The 12,618-nt window shown below is 40.4% G+C and overlaps 1 protein-coding gene across 3 annotated transcripts in view; it reads left to right on the forward strand.

The window, feature by feature from the left end:
• The first annotated feature begins 1,252 nt into the window (after positions 1 to 1,252).
• The window catches only part of LIMS2 (LIM zinc finger domain containing 2), a 28,003-nt gene continuing 16,637 nt past the window's right edge, over positions 1,253 to 12,618 (forward strand). The window contains exon 1 of one of the 3 annotated variants that reach the window (XM_086754238.1): positions 1,253 to 1,562. In XM_086754238.1, the coding sequence (XP_086610364.1) occupies positions 1,552 to 1,562 (11 nt within the window). In that variant the 5' untranslated portion in view covers positions 1,253 to 1,551. Of the gene's footprint in view, positions 1,563 to 5,299; positions 5,321 to 7,627; positions 7,750 to 12,618 lie in introns of those variants that run through there. The other 2 variants (XM_086754239.1, XM_086754236.1) reach the window with 2 other exon arrangements.

Raw genomic sequence — 12,618 nt, forward strand, 5'->3', positions numbered from 1 at the left:
GTCCAGTTGCTCCTCGCGAAGCGACTGAAAGGGCTCTGCAGCTGCGAAAGGTAGCAGTTTATGGTTTCAGCAGCTGGGAAGAAGATGGTGTCACATTCAAAATGTAGGCTGGTAAGAGAAAGATGATATTGGAGACTGACAGAGCTCCCAGGTAGCCCCGCTGGAGGTAGCAGGCGAGAGGAAGGATGGCGCAGGGTGATGGCCCAGTAGCTGGGAGGCAGCACAAGGCCAAGCACTGCCCGGCACCCTGCTCCTCCTGACAGCCTTGGCAGCACCCAGTCTCCTCCTCACACGTTCAGTCCATCTCTAAAGGAGAGCGGCAAGGGTAGAGGCACTCCATGTTGGCACCCAGAAACTAATACAACAGGAGAGACTAGAGATTAAGAGAATGAGTAAGAGCTTGTCTGTTGTATTACTGTATACTCAGTCAAATATGTTAAATTGTTGGCTGTTTATTAATAAGATTACCTATTACCCTTTTCTCAAACAAATGTTAAATCAAAATAAAAACATCTAACTCAATTCTTCATGCTGGTTTAAATAAGTAATCAAAACATCAAATGCTAATTTAATATGTATGGCTCTAAATGTTTATTACAGGGCTGAAAAATGAGATGTTTGGACACCAGGAAACACAGAGAGCACAGAGTTTCCATCATCAGTCCCAGCGTGCAACAATAACCATAGTAATGGTGAGTCACATCATACCAGGCTACATTACAAGATGCAAATAAAATTTGAAAACACTTTTGGGCAGAAGCTCCCTGTCCCCTTTGGTGGATCATTTTGACATTGACACATGTCAGAGAACACAAAACTATTTAAGTACTCAGGACAAAGTTTGATCATAAGCAAAAGGAATTAGATGTTATCAAAAGTATGGCACTTGGAGGAGCCCTTGTTAGGGAGTGAGATCCCTCTTCCTTTTGGCAGCAAAGAATGCCATCTAACCGCTTTCTAGAAGACAGCCCTCCAGAGGTGTCTTCTGCTGCCCTGAAGGTAAAACACACCGCAAAGTTGTTTTTCCTCTGGCCTGAGGGATGTGCAATGAGCGTAACAGCCTATCCCAGGCAGGAAGCGCGGCTTCTTTGTTTACAGCAAAGAACGTTACATCAATGAGGTGTGTGTCAGATGTAACTGTACACCAGGTAACGGCTTCGTGATAAAACCGCCCCATCAGCGTTTCCCCTCTCCGCCCCCAGGCCCGTAGTAGCTGCCGAAGCGTTTTACGGCACGATGGGGCAAAGCGGCTCACGGGCAGCCCAGCAGGAGCCGTGCCCCGGGGCCGCGGCCCGGAGGCGGGCTCGCTCCGCCGCCGCGTTACTCAATGTTTCTTTCCCTTTATAGGAAAAGTATGCGCGGGGCCGGGGGGGTGCCCTGAGTCACCGGGGGCTGTGGCTCCCGCCCACGCCTAGGGGGCCCGGGCCGGGGCGGGGTTTGTGCTGCCCGCCGGGGCCGGAGCTGAAGCCGCCACGCCGAGCCGAGCCGAGCCGCGTGTCCCGGCTCGCAGCCCCTCCGCCACAGCCCGGTGCCGGCCGGGGACGCGCCGCCATGACGGGCAGGTAAAGCCGGGGAGGGGAGTCCCGGGAAGCCCGGCCGGCGGGCGGGGGTCGGTCCGGCGCCCTGGCCCCAGTGGGCTGTCCCTGCCTTCGCCGCCCCGGGGGCAGGCCGTGAAAGGTTGGGAGCAGCCCCTGTTTGCTCTGAGCGGGACGATGGTGTGCCCGGTCGGAAGCGGTCGGGGAAGAGGACCTTTCCCTCCTGTGCAGATCCAGCCGGGGAGGGCAGCTTCTGCAGCGCCGGCAGCGCGGTGGGGAGCGGAGCGAGGGCTGTTCCGCCGCGCCCTGCCCCTGCGCGAGGACGCGCGAAGGGCGGTGGGAAGAGCAGAAGCAGAGCTGGGAAGGGGCGTCTGTGGGTGCGAGCAGCAGCCCAGCAGCCGGGCGGTGCGGCTCGGGTGCTGGTAGCCTGCTCCCGCTGTGTCCCGCACCGCCGCCCCCGCGCATTGGGGCCCTTCCCTCTGAGCCACACGCTGCCCTTCTGCCCACGCACTCAATCCCCTCTTCTTCGGGCTGGCCTTGAAGGAAGTTACATGTTGTAAGAGCTGTTTAAGTCTGGAGCTTGATTCTCCTCCCAGTTTGTCTGACACTGGAGAACTCTGTAAAGTCACCTCATTGACAGATGTAAATGAGTAAAGCAATGGGAAAAGCATTTATGGGCATCTTCGAAGGGTTGGCACAGATGCTTTAGTGTCTCCGATCAGTTTGTTCTCCCATGAGTAGAATAAAACCTAGACGTTATAAAGCAGTTTGTGAAAAGAAGCTTGCTTTTGAAAAATGTCTTGAAGATGAAAAGCACGAAGAAGTAATATAAAATTAGTAGGATACCTTTTTTAGTATAATCATCCTCCTGAATCCTACTGTTATTATTGTAGTCCTGAAGCATTGCTCTTCATGACTTGGAATACTGAAATGGATCCGGAGTAGTTTGTGTATAAGTTTTTTTTTTTTTTTTTTCTTTTGTGTAAAGTCTTGATGTTTGGATTATGCAGCTTCTAACAGTTATTTGATGTAGATCACGTTTGATGGGTTGTTAGGTATGAGAACATACTGAATAATTGTTACATCCTTATCTATGATTTGGGTGAGTTATTTTTGCTCTCTGTGATGACAAATTCATGTTGATGTGTGGTTGGTTGTACATGCTCAAAACATTTCTGTTTTTTGCCTCCTGTCTTTAGATTACTTTGTCTTTACTTTGCATTACTTTGTCTTTTCTGTCTTAATGGTCCCTTTTTTGCTCTTCTGACCCGTGAAATAGCTGTATATTTACAAGTTTACATTAATTTCCTTACAACTAGATGAAGATTCAAGAGTCTTAAATGTTTGTAGGTCATGGGTACCCATGCAGCTCCTAAATGAGGACCAGATGAGGAGGACCTGGGAAGAGCTGTGGCTGTTTGAAGTCAGCTAATTTTATTTTTATAGTACTGTGGTGTAGTACTGTTTAGAATGATGTGTTTACCTCAGATGAAATCACTCAGCTGCAGAGGACAGTGGGAAATGACTGTAGACAGTAATCTTTGTCTTCTCTCCCATGCTTCCTCAGAAACCTGTAAAGGTACAACACTGTATCCAGTGAGAAACTGATGTGAAGTGTGAGGCTTGGTGGAGAGTTCCAAGGTAGTGGAGGCACTGCAGAGCATGCAGTTCTTCAAAGTAATGCAGGATTTCTGTCTGCTTTTCCTCAGATGTACTGAAGAGGGTTGTTAAAATGAGCAGGGTTTGGTTTTAGCTTTTGAAAAGTGAATGCAAGTGTTATTTAATGGTTTCAGAAATGTTTGTTCTGGAAAGTTTGGCAGCTATGAAATTTTCTAAATTTCTGTCTGCTGTCGTTCCTGTAACAGAATGGTTAACTGTTCTGTCAGAGACATTTATCATAGCTGTAATTCAACTGTCTTTCCTTGTTAATAGTATAACCCATTTAGGGTAGCAGTTTCCCAGCAAGACAAAACCTGTATTTTAAGGGTCTGTGAAACATTGCACTATTCAGCACCTTGCATGACTGATGCCTTTTGATAGGCACAGTGTTCAGTGTTTTCAGGCTGAGGCAGACTCCTAAGTCATTAGAAAGAATTCGGCATCCAGAATGTACTTACTTCGATCCACCTACAGGTTCACTCTACTGAACTGTCTGTGGCCAGATGTTGTTCAGTGTTTGTTACGTGGTAGTTCTTTAAATCTGTCGACATTATGTCATAAAATATTCTCCAGATTTTAAGATTTGGGGTTTTTGGGGTTCCAGAAGGAGATTAACTGCTTCACAACTGGAGCATCCCCACAATATTGATCCATGGGAACCTTACAGAGCCAGGAACCTGACATAAATGTGTCTGTCATCTCGAAACTGTTGACACCGAGAGGGGAGTGATTTTGTTGTGTTACAATGTGTTAAAGTAAGGAACACTGGAGAATGTGCAGTGCTGACACATTATTCCTTTTCACTTCATGTTTCTTGTCAAATAGGAACACAAAAGGACTTACTTCTAGGTATTAGGTAATGAAGATAGATGGAAAATAATTCAGTTGTTGTTTTTAAGTGTTCTGTCACATTTAGCTGCAGGAGATGTCTCCTGAATTTAAATAGCTGCAGTTGTTTGATTTAGAGATTTTTAGCATTAGGGAAAAATATAATTCCAGATAATGCAAAGAAAGATACATATTTCTATGTATTCATAACAGAAAATTATTAAAAATAGGTGATTATTTAGCAATGAAATTCAAATATTACTTGTTACACAAGTTACATTGTTACAATGTCAGGACTGTGTTAGAGAAAATTGGTAAGCAGATAATTGAAATTTGCAAATAGTAATTCTGACTGCCACATCTTGGCTGAGCTGTTTTATTTCTGTGTGTCTTGACTAAAGTGGCTGTTACCAGCCCTAATTTCAAGAGCAGTCTGTGGTTTAATAGGATGCTGTTAACTTAAAAAAAAAAAAAATTAGAATATATCTGTTCCAACTAAGATCCAAAGATAACAGGACAAAAAGAATTTAGAGAGATATATGTCTTTTAGTTTTCTTAAGTTACATGTTGTTTAACTACACTTGGAAATGAACTCTGTATAAAAGATATTGTATTACGTATAAAACCACTATGTTTCTAAGCAGCCTTTCTATATTTTGCAGTGTTGAGAAATACAATGTATGTGATTTTTTTTTTTTTTTTGTAGCTTTTAGAAGTATACTATGGTACTTCCTTACCAATAAGTAAGTGAAGACTGCTTCTCTAACTTGTATTTTATGTGTTACGTCCATCTCTCCATTTTTATTTTTGCATTTTTGAGGATTGCTAGGGTTTGGGGGTTTTGTGGTTTGGTTTATTTTTGGGGGGAGGGGTGTCTTTTTTGCTACTGTGTTTTGCCGTGTTTTCTTTGCTGTTTGTGATGGACTTATTTCTAAGAAAGATGATCAGTGAATGACCAGTGAACAAAACATTTTCAAATGCCTGAAGTAGAAAATAAACCAGAATTGAAGATAAGTTCTTTTAAGACTTCACTGCTGTGGTGTTGATTAGAAAACATAAAGGTAGAAAATGCCTGTGCTGTTTTAAATTGCCTTTAGAAATTAATCTAATACAAAGCCCAAGGAAAAATGTTTCCTAAGTGCATGTTTCAGGGCATAATTATTTTGGTAAGAAATTTTTGTTATCACTATACTTAGTTGAATTGGGATCTGGATACGCCTATGCACTTCCTGCAGTCAACAAAAGAAGAACAGCTGCATTTACAGATATGCTTATTGATAGTTCCTAATCCAGTTGAGGTAAGAAATAAAAGTATATTATTTTTGATTAAGCTAGCGTTTGACTAGAAGCTTTTTAATTCAGTAGAGAGCTTCTGCTGTGCATGTGCTCCATTTTATGAAGCAATTACAAAAAAAAATGCTTTGCAGGAGGAGGAAGAAGTATAAAGGTCGATAATATTAAGAAAGGTTGTTGGTGCTGACTAGATAGAGAGATGAGGCATCTCTTAGTTTGATGCAGGTACTGAGTTATGAGCAGCCATCTCTGCTCTTCTGGGTTGAAAAATGTGTTTTTAATCTTAGTATCTTTCCATCTAAACCTGCTCTCTGAGGCTCTGTAGATAAATTTTAACTTGCCGGAAGGTCCTTAGTAGGCTGTTCTAGGGACACAGAGGTGCTTCTCTGAGGAAAACTACTTATTAATGCCTAAAAGTCTAGCTGCTTTCTTCTTTGCTTTGTCTCTGAAAGTAACCGGCTGAAAGGTTTTGGCATCAACAGTATCTCTTAAAAGCGCTCTATCAGGAAAGAAAAACAAATCCATGCATTTTCACTTTTTATGTGCAAGGCAACAAGAAAGGAGGGAGGGAGTGAGTGAGTTTGTGTTGAGGGATGGGAAGAGAGGATGGTTATTGTTTTGATATTATGTTCCTTCAATGTCTTCATCTTCCTTTTTGAAGAAGAGAGTCATACTTTACTGTGGAAGCACAGTTATGTGAAAAGCAATGAAATCATGTTGTGTGAATCAGAAGGGTAAAAGCTTAGATGTTTGAGAGAGGAGGAGATTTTTAGCCAGATTGCTTAAGGTTAAGAGAGATTAAGATTGCGGTGATTTAATATTTTGCTTTGTTCTAAAAGTTAAAAGGTGATTTAATATTACATTTTAAAAGTGTTATATTGCTCTAGTATTTAAAAGGTCAGCAAAGCCATCCAGTATGCAGGACGTTTTTCTTCTTCTGTTCCATTTACCTTATAAAGCAGAAATTGGTAAAGCACACATGCAATCTGAAAGAAATTATAGTGGCAGATGGCTGTCAGAGGTCAGGAGCCTGACACTCCCAACGAAATGTGGGGTGAATTGTAGATTTTGAGGTTACTAATTTCTATTGAAAGTATGATGTTCTTTATTTCAGTCTGGGTCACTGTTCTTTATTTCTGCTGGGTCACTGTAAACCCTTCTGTTTCTCTTTAAAGGGCCGAAGGGATCTCTGCTGATTAATACTCATTTAGAACTTATGAAGTCATCACTTCTACTTCTCTCTTTCCCCCCTGCTCCCCCACGATAGCTTGCCAAGCTGTAGTCATGGGATATGTTTCACTCTCATGCTATAAAAATCCTCCTTTTTATAATTTACTAAACAATAATTTGTTGGTAATCTTGAGATGTTTTTCATGGCTATGCTGATCAAATGCCACTGTTTCAGATGCTCCCATCCTCCGCTCCTTTCCCTTTGTTCTCTTAAAAACTGACTTCTGTATTCTCAAATTTTTACTCTTCCTACCCGCCACACACCGTGCCCTGAGCCATTTGTGCTGTGGTTCTCTTTCTCTCTTGCAGGGGTGGGTATAGAGGCGGGGTGGTAGAAAGGGCGAGCTTGTGTTTGGAGGTCCTGTTCAGTTCCCAGCAGAGAGCTCTGGAGGCTGGAATGCCAAGTATGTTCCTTCTCCCTGCTTCAGGACCCTCCGCTGCCTGCCACTTCTGCAGGCTGGAGCGTGTTTGGAGAGCAGAAGTCTTCATGGTTTTGTTTCCTGGAATATGCTTTATCCAAATGGAAGGATTGGTTCTGTTCTTTGCGGTATTCTTAAGGCATTGCTTGATGCAGCAACCTGCAGGGAACCATCTTAGAGATGCCAGGGCCAGATACCGATCTGCAGTAAACTAAAGTGTTCATTGTCAAAAGATCTGGTAATCTGTTTCACTTCTCTGTATTTCTCTGTTGCTTTGATGAGAGAGTCCTATTGAATTAAGTGAATTAGTTATGTGAAGATTCACGGGTTTTTTTTTAATCTCACTTATGAGATATATACAGACACATGCAAGTCTAACACTGAATGAGTTGCTGATGTAGACTCCTAATTAGTGTGCTGGCTTAAATAGGTAATTACTAGTGGAACACAGGAAAGAGGTTGTCTCGTCTTTAAGACTGTAGCAGAATGGCAGACAAATTGTAAGAAACAATGCTCTGGAGCAGGGGGTCTATTCATCCTGCTTCAGCTCTTCTAAAATATAAAGGCAACTCCCAAAAGGAAGGTGACTCATTGAATATCAGTGTTGCTAACATTCGCTCCAGTTGTCTCTCTGCATTCCCCTTCACAGTGGCATTGGGTGCCATGGCTGGCTTGAGACTTCGGGGGCTGGCATCCTCCAAACTTTACCAACGCCGGCAGGATCGGCTAAGTGGCACAGGGTCACTCCTGAGCAGCAGGACAAATACAGCAGCTGGGACCTCTGGGTATGTCTCCAAGATGAAGGGAATGGTATTGTTGAAGCATTTTCCAGGATTTGATAGGAATTCATTTTTGGTGGTGGGGCTTTTTTTTTATTTAAAGTGGGAATTGTCTGCACATAACCAGAGGGGATGAAGTCTGTTTATTTTCATTTCCAAGCAGATTGTGAAGGAAAGAACCTTCCTGATGAGAAAGCTTTCAGTTTTTAACAATAACAGGAAAGCAACAATGGAGAACCTTTCCTGTTTCAAAGCCCTATACTAGACTGTTCAGAACCAACTTTAGCGCTGGTGTTATTAATGGTGAAGTGTTTGGGCACTGTGGGAATAAAGAAATAGTGAAATGCAATAGTTCATTAAGATGTTGATAAAATTCTAGTGTTCCTTGACTTTTAGGAACCTGTACTGTTAAAAGCAAGCTAGTTGATTTAAGTTTTTGTAAATAACTCCAGTCTGGCAGAAACTGAAGCTTTGAGTATAGCTGCTTCTTGAGATTATTTAAAACACGTCAACAAAAGCTTCTTAAATCTGCCCAGACAATTCCATTGCTTGATTTGATTATTACTTTTCCTGTGCTTCAGATTAAAATTTTACTTCTCAATTTTCATTGAAGTTAATTTTAGGCAGGAGAGACATTAAAAGGAATTAAGTAAAACTTAGTTCCTTACATTTTGGGAGAACAGTGAACAGCAGCAATATGGCACCTAAAGTCTGTGTCACTGGGCAGAGCAGTGAGCATACAGGAGATGAGATGGTTTTTTTATTTATTTTTTTTTTCCTAGCAGTGAGAAGTTTTGAATTTCAGTCTTTTCTTAGCTGGAGATAGACCTCATGCTTACCTGTAACTGAGCAATTGGTTTGGCTTCTCAGTTTGAACTCTGGATCCCTTACTAGAACCCTACTTTTCCCACTGTTTTCCTTTTAGCTTATAGCTATTAGTTAGTTGTTAAATTTTCAGTTTTTCATATGTAAGGCTATGGGTGTGAATGTATTGAGAATTTAGTGAGGAGGGGAATAAGCAGGTAGTGAAAGAATTGGTGATGCCATGGAGTGGAGAGGATGCTGTTCAGGAAGAGTGAGAAGCATGGAAGGGACTGGTGAGAGAAAAGAAAATAAGCATTGAAAAAGCAGTAATGGAAGACAAGCAGCAGTGGGAACTGAAGACAGGAGGGATGAGGAGATAAATGCCCAGACATAGTCATCTCACATTGTCAAACTGTAGTTTGCTTTCAGCTATTTAACTGTGTTTCATTATAACTTGTAAGAACCTTCCAAAAAGGAGGTGAAGGCACAATATATTTTTTTTTCTGTAATTTCCAATTATTATTTCTAATATTTTTTTCAAGTTTGTAAACACGGCTGAGATTTTTTTTTAAGCTTTGATTTTATTTTTTTTTTATTTAGAGTTTAAAACTCTCTTAATTAGAGTCATCCAAAAGTAGTGTTGCTGCTAGTTGATGACAATTGATGAACACATTTGGGAATGATCTGTCTTATTTGTGCTGGTAAACAAACATAACATTTTAGCTCTTTTGAGGTAATGGAAGTGAAGAAGAAAAAGATTAAATCTGTATGAGAAGTTAATCATCAAATAGACATTGCGGGGGAAGTGGTACATGCTTGATAATAAAAGGATGTTTTTCCTGTGTAAGAGGTATAACCTGTTTAAAACCTGTATGTTTCTTTATGTTGCTGATGTTTCCCTGGGCTGAGTGAACACTACTTAATGTGCGTCTTTTTAAGTAATTGGTCGTGGTTTACTGGAAATAAGTCAACATTGCATTGAGAGGGATGTAGCATAGGATTTTTTTCTATGCGAATACCTACAGTATACCTACCTACCTACTGTCATTGCTGCTGCTGGTCTCAAAGGTCTACCTGGTTTTGGTTTCCCCTGCAGACCAACCATACGGACATTGTATTTTGTTCTCAGCTGAAATGTGGATTTCTTTTAAAACCCTTGGCTTCTACTAGTAGCAAATTGCTGTTGCTAGTAGGCCAAGGAGAGATGAGAAGCCATAAATATGTTTTTCCATATTGTGCCCATAAGTTGAATTTGTATGTTTTTCTTTATTTTAGTTATCCCTGTGTAGTAAATAAGAACTAAGTGTTTATGCTATTGAGAAACTGGGAGCTGCACTGTTGAAGAAGATATGCTGCAACGCTATTTATTTCTTATTTAGCTGAAAAAATATTTAAATAGGAAGTGAACTGAAAATTCAATGCAAGCAGAAGGAGAAATGCTGAAAATACTGTTCCGTGCACATAGTTTTAGCAAATGCACAACAAACCATACATTGAACAAATTGGATTTTTTTTTTTCAAATATTTTATGACCTTTAATAATAACCTTAAAGAAGTTAAATCAATTTAGGAAAGTTGTCCAGATAAAAGTCAATTGCAGTGGAGAGATTTTGGAAGAATGGTAAGAGTAGTTGAGGGCTGTTTTTCAGCAGAAGTTCATGAACAGATACCCTTCCTCTTTTTTTTTTTTTTTTTTAATATTAATCATTGACTGTGAAATGAATCATAAAGTCTAGTATTGTCCCAGCAAGTATTTTTTTTTTCATCTTTGTCAACATTAAGGACTTAAAGCCACAACTCCTCAACTGTGCTATGAGCATGGGAAGGAGCCCCTCTCCTGGAGTGCTCTGATTTTTATCTTCACTAACAGTATCTCTGATATACACAAGTGATGATAGCTTTCTAGGTTTTTGACTTTTCACTATCCTAGGCATCTGTGTGTGTGTACATACTAGAAATGACTATGTAAATGTTACCATATTGCAATATGGTATCACTAGTTTCTACTGGTAGACCAGAATGAGTGGAGAATACCTTTCTAGGATTTCCTAGCATACTGTCTGCTGAGGTTTGGACAGTGCCCTGGGCTCTTATATCTTGAAATGTTGTCTTTGTTTCTTTTTGTAGTACTTGTAAGGTTTTTGGTCATCTCTGTATTAAAGTAATTCTTCATTCAGCATTGTGATGAAGGAGAACTCTCTTTGACACTAAAAGCAAAAACTTTTGAGCCCAATTAAAGAAAACAGATTATTTCTTTTTTTACTGGGCTTTTCTGACAGACATGCTGGAGCTTCTGATCTACTCTCTTAGCAGCACAAGTATTAGATTGCCTTTTTTTCCCCTCAACCTGTCACCAGTGCTAGATCCCTGTGGACAAATGTTTAAAAAAGGCAGTAACAGTACAGAATTTTAGCCAGCTTTCTTGCTATGTAAGTCAAACTCTTTTTTTTTTTTCTTTTTCTTTTCTTTCTGTAGTAATACAGGCCAAATTTCTCAAATCTATGTGAGAATATGATATAAAAATGTGACATTTGGTTGCCCAAATATATATATTAAACCACTATTTTTGCAAGATAGATCCATATTGCCTTTAGTGATATAAGAAAGTAAAATGCTTTCAAATCTTTCTATAGCACTTGTACCAGTGGCATAGAATGGGTCTCCCAATTAACTTCCACTTCTTATAAAGAAGGAATTTTTCTTTTTTTTTTTTTTTAATTTGAAAGCAATGCTGATACTTTATAGTGAATACTTCTGAGAAGTCAAAGCATGAGAAACCCACACCTAATTATAATGATAAATAACTATTTTCTGTAAATTAGGTGCTTTGACAAAGATAATTTGTTAAAGATACGGCACATAATGGTGAAAGATTGGAAAAAGCATTGTTCGAGCACTGATATTTTGAGGGTTTGCACAGGACATGATAACTTCAGGATGTTGAGCTGGTCATGTTTTAATAGCCTTTCCTGTTTTTGTGTCCCTAGCTTATTGTTAAAACAGAGGAAGATTCTGTATTTTACCGAATTGCAAAAAATCAGTGAGCAAACAGAATACAAAAAACACTCCATATTGGGGACTGTCCTCTGTGGGAAAGATTCGGATCTAAATATCTTACAATTGACACAGCAAGTCAAACTTTCATGGCTACTCTTGGCACCACCATCAAAAGGATGGTTTTGGTGTTGCTCTTCCTCTCCCCATGCTGCTGGCAGAAGTGTTTTTGCAGCAGTGTAGTAAACCGAATCATAAAACTGCTCTGAGTTAGAACTGTCCTCCCTCCCCCTTCCAGCCTTGTTTAATTTTAACCTTGCGCTAGCTGGATAAATGCTTAGTTTTGCACGTGGAAGAGGGCACACAGAGGTATGTAGTTGGGGGAGGTTAAGAAACTATGGCATATGTGAATGTAAAACTTTTGAATAAATGCAAAGTCATACTTTTAGGGCAATGCCCAAGTTGCAAATTTTAGCTTGAGTGTAAAGGAATAAAATGTCTTAAGTAAAAACGTATGTAGAGTCGTGAATGAAAAGAGAGCAGAGGTAAAACTCAAGCTATGATTATCAGAGCCACAGCTGCTTGATTGTGTTACAGGAGACACATTGGTCGGGAGCTGATGTGTGATTTAGTTGTCTCCTGTATGGCACACTCCAGCAAATTTCACCTGTGTTATAGTTATAGAGGTATAGAGGCAGAGAACTGTGTTATTTTGTGTGCAGATTATTTTATTTTCTGTTTTCCTGGACTATTAGTTTCTTTCATGTGTGAGTAACAAGTCACCATCATTCGCTTATTTGCATTGTGGCATTCTTGGACAGCTCAGGCTGTATTGCAATCATCTTTCTTATGCCTTTAAGGAAATCCTATCAGCGTCAACCCAGTTCTTCTAGCTCAAACATTTTTTAAAGTTTTTAATGTTTTCCATTTCCAAGTCTTCAAAGTGCTTGTTCTATGCTGTTTTGCAAAATCATTAGTGATTTTTCACTGTGTATCATATTCTGTTGTTAAGACAGTATTGGAATATCTTGAGCAAAATTCCATAGCTAAGAGTTGGACCTCTTGCATCATCATGCA

This window comes from Chlamydotis macqueenii, chromosome 9 (assembly GCF_036417535.1).
Source record: "Chlamydotis macqueenii isolate bChlMac1 chromosome 9, bChlMac1.mat, whole genome shotgun sequence".
Lineage (NCBI taxonomy): Eukaryota > Metazoa > Chordata > Aves > Otidiformes > Otididae > Chlamydotis > Chlamydotis macqueenii.